This window comes from Theropithecus gelada, chromosome 2 (genome assembly GCF_003255815.1).
Source record: "Theropithecus gelada isolate Dixy chromosome 2, Tgel_1.0, whole genome shotgun sequence".
NCBI lineage: Eukaryota > Metazoa > Chordata > Mammalia > Primates > Cercopithecidae > Theropithecus > Theropithecus gelada.
This window is the reverse complement of record NC_037669.1, coordinates 39768780-39784358: the sequence shown is the minus strand read 5'-3', so window position 1 is coordinate 39784358 and position 15579 is coordinate 39768780. Positions and strand designations below refer to the sequence as shown.

General features: G+C 34.8%; 1 protein-coding gene across 3 annotated transcripts in view; it reads left to right on the top strand.

Moving 5' to 3' along the window:
- The window catches only part of GSK3B (glycogen synthase kinase 3 beta), a 260978-nt gene that overhangs the window by 199436 nt on the left and 45963 nt on the right, over nucleotides 1-15579 (top strand). For all 3 annotated transcript variants that reach the window (XM_025375802.1, XM_025375801.1, XM_025375800.1), the window contains exon 8: nucleotides 6088-6183. In XM_025375802.1, coding sequence (XP_025231587.1) covers nucleotides 6088-6183 — 96 coding nt within the window. The remainder of the gene's footprint in view (nucleotides 1-6087; nucleotides 6184-15579) is intronic.

Sequence of the window (15579 nt, the reverse complement as noted above, 5' to 3'; positions counted from 1 at the left end):
TTTGAAATGCATCAAAAAATAGTTGGGTTGATGTATGGATAGAGGGTTGGATATGTGATTAACCAAATAGAGTAAAATGTTAGTTGGAGAATATGGATACTGGATATAGTGGGTTGGTGTTCACTGTAAAACTTTCACAACTTTTTTGTTTGAAATTTTCCTTGACATAATATTAGGTAAAATGTTTAGATCTAAGCGGCTGTGAGACGGTGAGTTTAGGGAGAAGGATTGAGAGTGAGTACACACACACGGTGTACCTTAAATAAATTATTAAAAGTTTATATGTTTAGCATACTTTGTGTATAAGCACATGCTTCGCAACTGTTTTATTGTATATTTCACAGATTTGCTTCCATTAGGAATATTCTTAGGTTATAAGTGAAAAAAAAAAACAAGAATTATAAAACTTTCATTTCAAGGAACGTCCTGACTTACGTTATACATTGTGACTGTATTAGTCATTTTCACGCTGCTGATAAAGACATACCCTAGACTGGGTAATTTAATAAGGAACAGGTTTAATTAACTTACAGTTCCACATGACTGGGGAGGCCTCACAATCATGGCAGAAGGCAAGGAAGAGCAAAGTCATATCTTACATGGATGGTGGCAGGCAAGAGACGGGAGCTTGTCTTGTGCAGGCAGACTCCCCTTTATAAAACCCATCAGATCTTGTGAGTCTTATTCACTATCATGAGAACAACATGGGGCAAACTGCCCCCATGATTCAATTATCTCCCACTGGGTTCCTCCCACAACATAAGGGAAATATGGGAGCTACAATTTAAAATGAGATTTGGGTGGGAACATAGTCAAACCATATCAGTAACTCTTGAATTATCCCCCATAACCTCTATAGGAAAGTTAGCTGAATGCTTGAGAAGTCCATGTGATTTCTGTTCACACAGTAAACAGGTGCATTTACTAATGGACATCATATAATTCTCATTTCTTTTGGAGAGTTAGTACTGTGTCTTATGTTAGCAAAGTACTGAATATATAGAGGATGACTGTACAACAAATACTGATTCAAGAGTGGGCATTTCTGAAGTGTCATTTTGGTTATTTCTAAATATATCATAATGAAAAAATATGTACAAATATATTTTAAGTACAATAGTAAATATTCATGTAACTACAACTACGTTAAGAATTAGAGGTAGAAGAATTACTTTTGCCCCATACCAGTCACAGCCCCCTTTTGCACATCCTCTTTGTTAAACTAGATAATCTGTACTTGATTTTAATGATGAGTATTCTTACGTTTTTTATTTAGTTTTACACAGTTTTACTATGTAAACTATGTGTTGTCTGATTTTGAACTTTATATAAGGCAGTCATGTGTGTGCATTCATTGTTTGTGAGATTCATCCATAAAGGTATGTGTAGCTCTGGTTTAGTCCTCTTCATTGCTAGTTAGTATATTATTGTATGACTATGCCACAATTTATTTGTTAATTCTACTGGTGGATTTTTGCTTTTATTGGCAGTATTTTATTATTATGAACAATGTTGCTTTAGAGGTATGAGAATTTCTCTGTTAGGGTATAATAGCTTGAAATGGAAATCAGTAGGTTGTAGGGTCACTGAAGGTATACATTTATAAACACTCGTTTATTCATGTCATTGCCACCGTTGTTTGTTTTCAGCTCTCAAAAGAATCCAGTAGCGTTGCATGTGACAGAATTATTGATAAGCTTATTAGTACTGCTCCCTCATTTTTCACTCCTCACCCTCTCACCAGGTACATGTGTACACATACACAGACACATGCACATATCACCAGAACAATGTTAGAAATAGGGGTTAGAATAAGTGTTAATAATTTAGAATATTTTTACAGTCACCTTTTTATTTTCTTTCCAATTGCATTAGGAGTTTGCTCAGAAATTACCTTATACACAGTTAAAGGTCAGTTTATTTTTAACTAGATTCCCTTTTGATTTATGTCAATAATGATTCTGTAGTTCAGAATATTCTTCCATCTATCTTACCCAAACTTTATGTATTCTAATAGTTAAATAATTTCTGGAAGTTTTTATTACAGGTGTAATTGGCATACAAGAAACTACACATAGGGACCACATCAAGATAAAAAGCTTCTGCACAGCAAAGGAAACAGTTAACAGACTGAAGAGACAATGCACAAAATGGGAGAAAATATTTGACAAGAGCTTAATAACCAGAATATATAAGAAGCTCCAACAACTTTATAGGAAAAATATCTAATAATCTGATTTTGAAATGGACAAAACATCTGAATAGACATTGCTCAAAAGGATACATACAGATGGCAAACAGGTATATGAGAGGTGCTCAACATCATTGATCATCAGAGAAATGCAAATCAAAACTACAATGAGATATCTCACCCCAGATAAAATGGCTTTTATCTCTAAATGACAGGCAGTATCAAATGCCGACAAGGATGTGGAGAAAACAGAATCCTTGTATGTTGATGGTGGTGAGGTAATTAGTACAGCTTCCATGGAGAACAGTATGGAGGCTCCTGAAAAAACTAAAAATAGAGCTGCCATACCATCTAGCAGTCGTACTGCTAGGTATATATCCAAAAGAAAGGAAATCAGTATATTGAACAGATAACTGCGCTCCTATGTTTATTGCAACACTCTTCACAATAGCCAAGGTTTGGAAGCAACCTAAGTGTTCATCAGCATGGACACTTCATGAATAGATACAGAAAAATAGATTAAAAAAAAAATATATATATATACACACACACACACACACACTCAAAAAGAATGAGATCCTATTATATGCAACAACATAGATGGCACCGGAAGTCATTGTGTTAAGCCAGGCACAGAAAGACAAACTTCACATGTTCTCAGTTAGTTATGAGAGCTAAAAATTAAAACAAATGAACTCATGAAGATAGAGAGTAGGATGATGGTTAGCAGAAGCTGGGAAGGGCGGTTGAGGGGGAAATAGGGATGGTTAATGGGTACAAAACAATGGAAAGAATAAAATCTAGTATTTCATAGCACAACAGAGTGACTATACACAATAATAATTTAATTAAATATTGAAAAATACCTAAAAGAGTATAATTGGGTTGTTTATAAAACAAAGGATAGGCCGGGCATGATGGCTTACACCTGTAATCCCAGCACTTTGGGAGGCTGTGGTGGGTGGATCACAAGGTCAGGAGATTGAGATTATCCTGACTGACACTGTGAAACCTCGTCTCTACTAAAAAATACAAAAAATAAGCCAGGTGTGGTGGCAGGCGCCTGTAGTCCCAGCTACTCGGGAGGCTAAGGCAGGGGAATGGCGTGAGCCCAGGAGGTGGAGCTTGCAGTGAGCCGAGATGACGCCACTGCACTCCAGCCTGGGCAACAGTGCAAGACTCTGTCTCTAAAATAAATAAATAAATAAAAATAAACAAAGGACAAATGCTTGAGGTGATGGATACCACATTTACCATGATGTGATTATTATACATTGTATGCCTACATTAGAGTGTCTCATATATTCCATAGATATATTCACCTATGTATCCACAGAAATAAATATTTTTAAAAACTGCACACATTTAAAGGGTTCAACTTGATAAGTTTCGCCGTATGCTTACACCCATGAAACTGAGATAATGAACATTCATAATCCCAGTAGCTTCCTAGTGTCCCTTTGTAGTCCTGCTTCTCAAAACTGTAGATTTTCTGTCACTATAGGCAGAAAATTTGCTAGAATTGCACATGAATGTGGTTATACTTTAGGTACTCTTTTTGGTCTGGCTTCTCTCACTCAGCTTTATTATTTTTAGATTCATCCGTGTTGTTCTTTTTAAATTACTGAGTAATATTTTACTGTGTGGCTATGTACCATTTATTTACTTGTCAATGCCATTTTGGTTTGTTTCTACTGTTTAGCAGTTGCAAAAAAAATGCTATGCATATTTGTGTACAAGTCTTTGTATGAACATATGCATTCATTTCTCTTGGGTAAGTACCTAGGAGTGGGCATGTTGGGTTGTATGATACATATGTGTTTAGCTTTTAAGAAACTTCCAAACTGTTTTCCAAGGTGCTGTATACCATTCCACATTTCCACCATCAATGGTGAGAGCTTCAGTTGCTCTACATCCTTGCCAAGATTTGTTATACATAGTCTTTAATTTTAGCCTTCTTATTGGGTGGATAGTGGTATCTTGTCTTAATTAGCATTTCCCTAATGATTAATGATGCCAAACATCTTTTCTTGTGCTTATTTGCTATCTCTATGTCATCCTTGGTGAAATGTCTGTACATATCTTTTGCTGATTTGTATTGACTTGTCTTATTTTGAATTATAAGTTTTTTATATATTCAAAATACAAGCCCTTTGCAAACTGAGGGCTTGTATTTTCCCTCAGTTCGTGGCTAACCTTTTCATTTTCTTAAGTGTCTTTTAAAGAACAAACTCTTAAAAATTTGAATAAAGTTCTGAAAGTTTTAGCAGAGTCTAGAGAGTTAGAACCAATAACAAAAACATAACAAATTCTCACTTTGCCCTGAATGGTTACAGAATTATGCCTGATTGTTCACTGGTTGCCACCACAAATCTAGTACTTAACATTCCTTTCTTCTACTTCTGTGCAATTATTCTTGAACTGTAACTGGTTTAATATTTTATTTCAACAAATTTGATTTATACAAGGTCTTATAGTTATAAAGATGAGTAATATGTGGTGTTTCTCTTCAAAGTCCTCAATTTTTAGCATTTAATGTTTCTTCTTGTCACCCATCTTGTACAGCCAGGTCTATGTACTTTCCTTTGTTCAGTCCCTAGTATAGCTCTAGAAACAATGAAGTGCTCAATACATTTTTGTTGTATACTGTAGTTATACTTTTTTGACATACAAATATGTAAGTTTATGGTAGCAGGAAATCTCTTGTTCTTTGTATCCTCCAAAAGTCCTAACATAGTTCCTTATACACAAGGGCCACTAAGTATTCAACGACTGAATGAATTATTGAGGGTTTATAATAAAGTTTGCCTGATATATTGATAATACAATTGGCCTTCCATATCTACAGGTTCCGCATTGGCAAAATCAACCAACTGCAGATCAAAAATATTCAGAAAATAACAATGTAAAAACACATTAATAAAGAATAATGTACAACTTAAAAACAATACAATGTAACAACTATTTAAGAATTATCATAACCTAAGTATTATAATAACCTAAAGATGATTTAAAGTATAGGAGGATGTAAGTAGGTTATATGCAACTATTATGCCATTTTATATAAGGGACTCGAACGTGTCTGGATTTTGGTATCCTCAGGGGGTTCCTGAAACAATCTGGATACCAAGGGACAGCTGTATAATCTTTGGCTATACTGAACTAAGTGAAAAAAAAGTACTCTCAGATGTGATTATTGCAATAGATAGTTTTTCTAGAGAAAACAAATATACCTGATTTTTACTTGAATATTTATGAGTATGGTAATCTTTTTTATGACCCAAATTTAACATTATTGTTATCGTAGAAGTCTGTCTATGGTAATACAGCATGAAATCTGTAGTCAGCTACAGATAAAAGGCTTTCACAAAGTTTGTTTGCCTTAGTCTGTTTTGTGCTGCTGTAACAGAATACCAAAGACTGGGTAATATATAAACAATAGAAATTTACTTGGTTCACTGTTCCAGAGACTGGAAAGTCCAATGTCAAAGGGCCCACATCTGGTGATGGCCTTCATTGCTGTATCATCTCATGTTGGAAGGCAGAAAGTCAAGACAGGGCAAGAGTGAGAGGGAGCCAAACTTACATTGCTAACCAACCCGCTCTTGAAATAACAAGCCTGCTTCCACTTTAATGATGTGACTCCATTCACAAGGGCAAAGACATTATCTAATTACCATTTAAACATCCCACCTCTCAACACTGTTGAATTGGGTATTAAATTTCCAACACATGAGCCTTGGGGGACATATTCAAATCATAGCACTGCTGTATTTAATGAGTTAAGTATTTTATTTAAGTTGAGAATTCCTTTTTTAAGTGAATCCAATGCCTTAAAACATATAAATTTCTAAATATATAGGAAAAGATGGCAATAACTTGCTTTCTTTATCTAGGTCCTGGGAACTCCAACAAGGGAGCAAATCAGAGAAATGAACCCAAACTACACAGAATTTAAATTCCCTCAAATTAAGGCACATCCTTGGACTAAGGTGAGTCAGATTTTTTTTAAAGTATATTAATCAATAGTTAACTAAAACAGGTTTCTCGTTCTTAAACTAAACTATTTTGAGATCAGATAGTTGCATGAATACAAGCAGTTCTGCATGTAAAGATAGTTGTATAGATGTACTTGAGTGTTTCATTGACTTTATATAGTTTCAGTCTCATTGATTTCCCGTAGACAGTTTCTAGCCTGGTTTTTTGTTTACAAGGTAAGGACAGTGTACTTATATCATTAAAGTACAGAATTAATGATTTAGGAGTAGGATCTTATATAAAATTTTGGCAACCTAAAATTCAGAAGTTTATTTACATAGAGGTGTATAGTTTAATATCATATAGCATACCATACATTTCAAACATTATTCTTTTAAACTGTTAAAACACATACCTTATTATAGATGGCATTTTGTGTTTTTCCTCTCTTGTTTACCTTCCTACTGGCATTTTGGAAACATGATTAGAAAGCAAATGTAATCTTGCTGGGAGTATACATTAAAAACAATTGATAGGTTAACTGGATGTCACTAGCCTTTGGAAAAACCTAACCTTAACATTAGATGGAACCAGTTCTAAAGAGCATAATTGCTAATGTACCAGGGAACTTTTTTTTTTCCTTTGGTATTTAATTGGAATGATTTTAAGAGAGATTTTATTAAAAAGTGTTTTCACCTCAGTTTGATTTGTGAGATTATGAAGAGAAAAAATATAAAATTTCTCAGTAGGGTTTATAAGTAGAGTGAATCTCTAACTTCGTCATTTTACAAGTTCAGAAACTCTGACCAAAGATTCAAAGTGACTTACCCAAGATTACATGGATGGCTTGTGACAAAGCCGGGATTAAACTTCTGTGTGTGTGTGTGTGTGCGCGCGCGTGTGTGTGTGTGTGTGTGTGTCATGAGTTACAAATGATCAACTTTATAATATGTATTTTAAGGAGAGACTTTCTGTATTTTAAAATGTACATATAACAATTCATTTTATATACTGTTCATTTAGTTGGTTATAGATCTTTTATAATTAGAGGTGAAGTAATTCAGGGCTATAGGTGAAATAATTTACACTCTGTAGAATCAAAGTATGTTTCTCTCTCTCTCTCTCTCTCTCAATTATGTATATTATGATTCCAGTTACTTTTTCTTTAAGTTCTCATAATCTCATTATCTATCTTCAGAAAATTCTCATTACTAATTTTTTATTTCCTATTTAGAATCAAAGACCTCAATAGTATTTTAGTGCCAGAATTATAGGTTGTAGCTTTTACTACAACCTGGCCAACAGACCACGATCTTGCCTCCCCTTTTTAAAAGTTTATGGTAAGCACTAAATAGTCTGAGATTCAAAAGTGTTCTTTGACCTTTGTATTCAAAGCTTATTTTAAATCTGGGTCAGAAGATATTTAGGGATTCTCACCTGACTCTAAACCCAGGAAATCTCAGGTGGCCTAATTGGATTTAGGGGCTGCATTACAGTTTGAGTCCATTATAGTTACTGCAAGTTAAATTGTTTATAATAAGTGATTTGTAGTATACTATGACTTCAGCCGTGTTAAGCGAAGAACAACAAAGAGAATTCTGTGTATTAAATAAATACAGGGAAATATTCCAAAATGCCAACAGTAGTTCGGTTAAGAAGAAAGTGCACGATTTTATTTTCTTTGTTCTACCTTTTCAAACTTTCATATTTTCTTTAATAATGATGTTATTTTTATGAGGAAAAGGAAAAATTCTTTTTGGTATAATCTAAGTATTCATCCCATATTACCCTCCTTATGGAGTTTCTGACAAATATAATGCTGAAATTGAGTCTATGAGATGCTATTTAACAGTCCCCATCCTCCATTATTATTATTATTATTATTATTATTATTTATCAAGATTGCCAATAGTCCTCCTTTATCTAAGGTTTCAGTTACACTTGGTCAACCTCTGTCTGAAATAGGTGATATAGTACAATAAGATATTTTGAGAGAGATACTACATTCACATTATTTTATTATAGATATTATAATTATTCTATTTTATTATTAGTTATTGTTAACCTCTTACTGTGCCTAATTTATAAAGTAAGCTTTTATTACTGGTATGTATGTGTAGAGAAAAACAGTGTATGTAGGGTTTAGTAGTACTTGCAGTCTCGGCATCCACATGAGGGTCTTGGGGACATATCCCCTGTAGATAAAAGGGAGGGGGCACTGTATTTAGTGTGTGTCAAATTCTGCATTTTCCCCCTGAATTATATCTCTCTAATGCAAGTATTAGCTAGAGTAGAATGTGAGAAATAGTTGATTATAATTAAAATGCAGCCAACGAAAGAGCTGTGCTAAATATGTATGCTTTAAATCTTTGCCCTCTTGAATTCTTGGTGTTTCCGTATCTCATACTAATGCTTTTCAAACCTGAATCGTCTATGTAAAGCCCGTTTATTTAGATTTCCATTCCTGTACCATGTATAGAAAAATGACTCAGTTCTCCCATCTTTTTTGTCTATTAAAAGGACTCTGAACCTTTCATTCATCTGGCGTCTTTTGACATAATCTGGTTTTCACTTCATACACATGCGTTATGTAATAGGTGCACTTATGCTGGTTCCTCATTTGTGCACATGGGAGTGGGTGTTACTGGGATTGTAAACAAAAAAGTAAATTCAGATGCAGAAATTTTATTATTTTTCTCTGTCATCTAGATGATTGAGAATATGCTTGTGTTGATTTTTTAAAAATAGGTTATCATAAGAATTAAAATACAAAACTTAAAATTCCTAGAGGGAACTCAGACTCCTTTCCCTACCATTGTGATAGTGGACAGCAACTTGAGAAATGCTCTTAGGGTAAGCAGCCATTTAAGTCATTTAAAGACCATATAGAATGTCCCCCAAAGAGAAGACCATTTTGCCCTTCGAGGGCAGGTAAACAGGAGTCTGGAAACAAGAACCACTTAACCTTTATTGCTGTCTTCTGTTAGTCCCATCTCCTGTGCTGCAATGTTGTGCAGCTATGTCCCCAAGATTGGGACTTGCTGTTCTTAAAAAAAAAAAAAAAAGTAGACAGAAATAGAGATCAAAAGAGAAGATGTCTTTCGTGAAAACATTGAGGTAAGGCGATACAGATGTGTAGAAGAAATAGCAGAAAAATAACACTGAGGTGATCCCAGTGTGATGTATGGCAGAAATCTTAACAATTAAAAACTCCAGTAAGTTGCCCTGGGCTATTACATAATAGCAATAGCCAGTGCAACATAATTCTTTAATAAAGCACTTGTGGCTTAAGTAGGAAAGGAAATAGGTGCTAATATTTTGAAACAAGGATTATTATTGGAGGTGAGGGAATGAAGACCTATGCCTTGGTGTACACTGTACACTACAAAGAAGAAAAACACACGGAAAGAAAAGGAAGTGATGCAAAAGTAGATTGAGAATTAAGTAGAGACAGAGATTGGTTGGAAGAAGAGAAGAAATTTAAATTCTGCATTTAGTATGTGGAGGTGTGGTTAAATGGTGGGCTATTATATACAGAGTGAGAATCTAGTTGAAACACTGCTCCTAATGTTTATGCCTCAGCTTTTTTTATTTTGTAAGATAGCGAATATCTGCTGTGTCTTTTCTCAGGATTATTTTGAAAATACAGCCATAATATACATATAAAGGATTACTTTAGTTTTGAATAAATGTGAAGGATGTAGCACTCCAATGTAGTTTTCTGATTTGTCTTCTGTGTCTCCACTGCCCTGACCTTAGTTTAGGTCACCATCATATCACAGAATTATTAAAAACAACCTCCTACCTCCTGATTTCCATCCTTCGGTTTCACATCACTTTAATCCATCCTCCTCATTTCTGTCAGAGTTGGCTTTTTTTAAAAGCACGTGTGATAGTGTCACTCCTATTTAAAATTCTTCTCTGATTCCTCATAACCTTTAAGAGAATTTAGTGTTATACACATATACTGACAAGAGTGATCCTATGTGCCAATTTATGCTTGTCCAGTGTAATTAATAATTATTTGCCTCTTCACTCTCAGGAAGGTCCCAGTTTGGGTGGCAGATTATTTAGTCACTCTGTTCTTGATCTTTTCTGCCTTTCTTTTCCAGAAAAATAGAGTATTTAGTATTTGTCCTATTCCTAACCATCCTTGAGGTATCTAGTTATTGAACCCAGTCTCTTTCCCAAGTTTTACAGCTTCCTGTATCCTTAAATGCATGTTGTTAGGCAATGAATTTAAAAGTTTAGTGTCTACTTAGGGTTGATTAGGAATTTTTTAATAAAGTTTTATCATAGTAGGTGTACGAGGTGCCTTCCCACCCACTTTCGAGTGCGTGATCCTTCTACCCTTTTGTTTAAATTTCTTTGTGACAAGCATTTCTCCTCTATCCTGGTAATAAATAATCCTGTGTGGTCAGTTAGGTAACACAGATGTCTGTTTTATTCTTTCAGAGTAATGAAAGAATAAAGTAACAACTGGTTAGTAGAAGGAAGTAGATTGCAATCCCAAGGCCCCTGATCTCTTAACAGTTAGATTACTGCTATTTAATATGTTGGCTACATATTGGAGTGTTGTCCAGTTTGTAGATCACTTTGAAGGGACCATGCAGCCACGCTGGATTTTCTGGTTTAGTCAGATTGTCTCCTAGTTGTTCCCCAGAGAAGCCGCATTCATTTCTGCCTCTTGCTAGTGTCTCCCTTCCCTCTCTCTACTCCCCCTTCCACTGTCTTAGAATGTTCTTTTTTTCTTCTCTGCTTACCAAGTCTTAACATTTCTTAAGATCTCAAATCTCACTTCTCCCATGAAATACTTTCTCATTATCTAAGTTCTTTATGATTATCCTACCACATAACTCCTACAGTACCTACCAAATTATACCATATATATTATAGCAATTCCTAATTTCTTTTTTATAATAATATTAATACCAATTACTTCAAAATATTTGTTGCCAAGTTGTTGGCATATATGGTAGTTTAATACTTAAGTGTCTGTAGCGTTTGTATGACCGTAGGTCATTTGGTAAGTCTCCCAGAAAGTGTTATTCACAAAAATTAATCCTTGCATACCTGATTTCCTAAAACACTGTCAACATGCTTCATAGTGAATCAATACTAGTATTTCTAAGTGGCTAACAGAGTAAGCAGAAAATTGAATTCTCAGGTCATTTCAGTTTTCAAAGAAATTATTTTAGACTGAAAAAGTTACTTATTCTCTATGCTTACAGCCGACCCAGAAAGCCCCACTATACTTATTTCTTTTTAAGACTTTGTCCATAATGTTACATTTTTTCCCCTGAACCATTCAATAGATTTTTCAGAACTTGGTAAACCTACCTGTTTTAACCGTTGTTCAGTATATTATTAAAATGCCTTCAGAGAGACCTAGAGGGCACAAAACAGAAATTGCTGCCAAAGTTTTCTTGCACATCCATTCTATCTTTCTTTTCTGGTCTCTCTGCATTACTCATTTCATTCACATGTGTTCCAGAAAGCATAAAACCATGTTGGGGATTTCTATTGACTCCTAAGGTTGCTACTTGTCTATTTTGTTCTATTGCTTATGGTAAATCAATTTTTATATTATTATTCAACCCCCCTCTGCCCTGAGCATTCTACCTAGACCATTCTCACTTGTCTCACAAATACATATAGTATGTTCTCTACTGAAATTTCTACCCATATCCTTATTGCTAGAATAGTCACTTCATCTCCCTTTCTAATACCATTTTCTTATGTTAGACCTCACTTTTTTATTTCTACTGGCTATATATTCTTATTTCTTTGCTGGAAATCCACATTAAAATCCAGCTTTTAGGGTGGCTAATCCACATGTGAAAGGAATAATGTGAAAAAGGAAGAATACTCAGTAAGACATAATTTTCAGATTGCTTGTGGGAGGCAAAGGATGAGGTTAGGGGTGGATTTGAAAAGAAGGCAAAATTCTATTTTTAATTTATCATTTGTTCTTTAAATCTTGTGTCTTCTATGTAACCAGTGCTGTGCTGGGTACCATAAAGCATGCAAAAGAAGTAAAATATATAGTCTTTGTCCTTGAAAAGCTGACAGTTGAAAAGCTCAGTTGAAGCAAGTATTGAATAATGTGAGATACCATATAACCATATACTTGATGCTGTGCTGTAAGTGTTCAGAGGTGTTCCACATGGCTGAAGGTGTTATAAGGCAGACCAGTGAGGATGGTAGAGGGAAAAAGGAACTCCCCTTAAAGATAATAGATGAGGTGGGATGTTGAAGGGAGGTTTAAGATTTGCTTAGGTATAGAGAAGGTTAGGAATTGTTATAGCCTGGGTGAATATCTCTCAAGGTGGAGAGAGATGAATGGAAAGAAAATATTTCTATATTCTTAGGAGGGCCAGCCTGACTGTAATAACTGTTTTGTGAACATTGAAAGATTAAATTGGATAAGCAGATAAGCAAATCACACTCCTGTGTAGGCATGTAGTATTATTTCATCAGTGCATGATGTGAGGGAGGGAAATTTATGTTACATAGTTAAATGCTGATATCTACATGTATACAGCCAGTCATTTAACATCGTTAGTAGGTGCTTAGAAACTGCAACTTTAAGTGAAATGATGTACAATAGGTTCTCAAATAATGTTGCTTCATTCAACGTTGACGAGGGAAAACATTTGGTTTTATTATACCTTTCACTAAAAGTCACAGTTTTCAAGAACCTATCAATGACATTAAATGAAGACTTACTGTGTAACTTTTCTTACCTGTAGTAGAACTTGGGAAAACTAAATAAGGCTTTTAATTAGTACAGCTGAAATTCACTGGATGTTAGATCTGTCATGGCTAAGGAAAGGATTCTTTGTGTTTCTTATGCTCAGCGTTCTTTACCTGAGCTGGTATCTTAACGAAAAGGTTAGAAAAATATGCAGTAGGCCTGAGCCGAATTCAGTTTTGTGTATCCTACCCTGTTAGATGCTGATTTCATAGATAGCAATTTTACTTGGGAGGAGGGCTCTGAAAGTTGTTTTCAGTAGCCTCTGGTAATCATTTTTGATAGTACTTAAAGTGAATTGGATTAGCTTGTATGTCCGTGCATCATTAGATCAATGTAGCAAAGCATGTGAAAGACTGCCAGAGAATGTATGTTTTTTGTTTTTTGGGGGGTGTTTTTTGAGATGGAGTCTCACTCTGTTGCCCAGGCTGAAGTGCAGTGGCACAACCTCGGCTCACTGCAGCCTCCACCTCTGAGGTTCAAGTGATTCTCCTGCCTCAGCCTCCCAAGTAACTGAGATTACAGGCACCGACCACCACGCCTGGCTAATTTTTGTATTTTTAGTAGAGATAGGGAGAATATTTTAAAAAATAGTATGGACTAATTTATTAAGTAATTATTGAATTCTGTGCGCCATATGAGCACTTAAGTAGACTTAATTTCTTCTCTTAGTGAACATAATTACCTATTCTACAGTCCATGGCATTGTCTCACTTTTAATCCTGTGTTTAGGTTTACAAATTGCATATAATTTCAGATGATTAATAGATTACTTGAGAGTCAATATTGGGGTTGCTTTTTAGGAATATTCATGGTTTATTAGTTTTTAAAACTGGATGCTTATATTTTGTATATGACCAGGATATAGGATGAGTGTTGTACATTTATCATAATAAAAACTAGTGAGGAATAGCTATTTGGAACAGGCATGGCTCTTGTTCTGTGTTCTGTTAGATTAATTATCACTGCCAACAGCCATTTAAAATGGACATTTTTACATTGCTCTGATTGGCTGCATAATACAACAGAGTTGCTAAGAGCTGATGCTGTGAGATGCATCTTAACCATAGGTTTTGGTATGGTGTATGTGATTGCTTAAAAATGGCCTTTTTATAAAGTGCTTGAGATTCAGTCACAACACTTAGCTCCAGGTTGAAATTGGAAGGCCAAAGTCTATTCTAGGACATGTAGGGCAGAAATTGCCTCTGTCATTTTTTAGTTACCCAAATGCAAATTTATTTTGAATAATTCTTCATTTAAGGACTTCTTTGCATTTGTTCAATACTGCGGAAACTTTCTTTTTTAAAAAATGAATTTTTTCTGTTAGTTTCTTTTATGGACTAGTATTTGTGATGAGAGTTGATATTTGTTTTAATTTAAGAAAATGAGTTGCTGCATAGGTGAGGTAGTATTTGAATCACTTTAAAAGTTCATGTCAGTGTTTTGGTTCTTTTCAATATTTCCTTTCTCTTTTCTTTTTTCCTTTCTCTTTTTCTTTTCTTCTTCTTCTTCTTCTTCTTCTTTTTTTTTTTCCTTTGTTTTATTTTGTTCTGTTTTATTGATTTACTTTTGGTTTTGTTTTTAAAGGGGTGTTTTGGGATCTCTGTGGCCTTGCTGCATACTTCGCTGGCCATATTTAGTCTGCGTACTAATTGTTAGTTGGCCCAGTAAGTCTTATTTTGTGCTCTCAGTTCTTTCAGTCTGGTTTTCTATTTTTGTCCACCTGGTTGTGTTTTAGTTCATGAGAGAATTTATTCTGATGGGCCAGATTTTAATCTGTGTACTAAATTTTAGTCTGCAGACTAAAAGTAATCCGCGGATTATTTATTTTTGAAAAATATTTAATTCCCCCACTGGAAACTATCCTAAAAGAATGTTAAATTCTCTTAGAATAGCCAGGGGAGTTCACAGATACTGGTGAGTTCTGCCATTTTTTGTTCTCAATACCTAGACATAATAGACCCTGCTACCTCCCTTGCATATTTGGCTCCGTTGTGCCTAGGTGTTGGTATACATTACTATGCCTGTCACCTGTAACTGTGACTGTCCCTTAGTTGTATTGTTAATTGTACATATTTTGTTTAGCTTTTGGTGGGTGAATTGGGCATATTTGCAGATGGAACTGTGTTTAATTTGTAGTGCTCAAAGATGTAGGGTTTATTTTTTCAGAGAGTTTTTCCAAAGAGGAAAAAATGTTCTCTATTTTTCCTAAGTAATGGGTGCAAGGGTATAAGCGGGCAAAGCCCACAATAGAAAAAGTAAGTTAATACCCGCACTCCTGAGGTGATATGTCAATTTCCTGATGAGTCCTAAGATAATGAGAATGTCAGCAAAGAAACATCTTTTAGCAGAGAAGTCAATCCAAAATGGAGAATAATCCGCGGTGGCCTGATCCTTCTTAGCTCACACAAATTAAAAGTATCTGGCTTGAAATCTATAGCATTATAACTTAAATATATTTACTACTTTCCTCTCATCACTAATAACTTAGCAAAAAAAAAAATGTTTATACTGTGTAACTGGAACACATTAATAGAGAAAAAAGTAGCATATTTGGAACTTGAAACTTTAAAAGCAAGCTAATATGCCCCCTCCCAGCCATGTCTGTGGATGATGAATCCAGGTCGTAGAAGACCACTTTACTTTGGGAACTTTA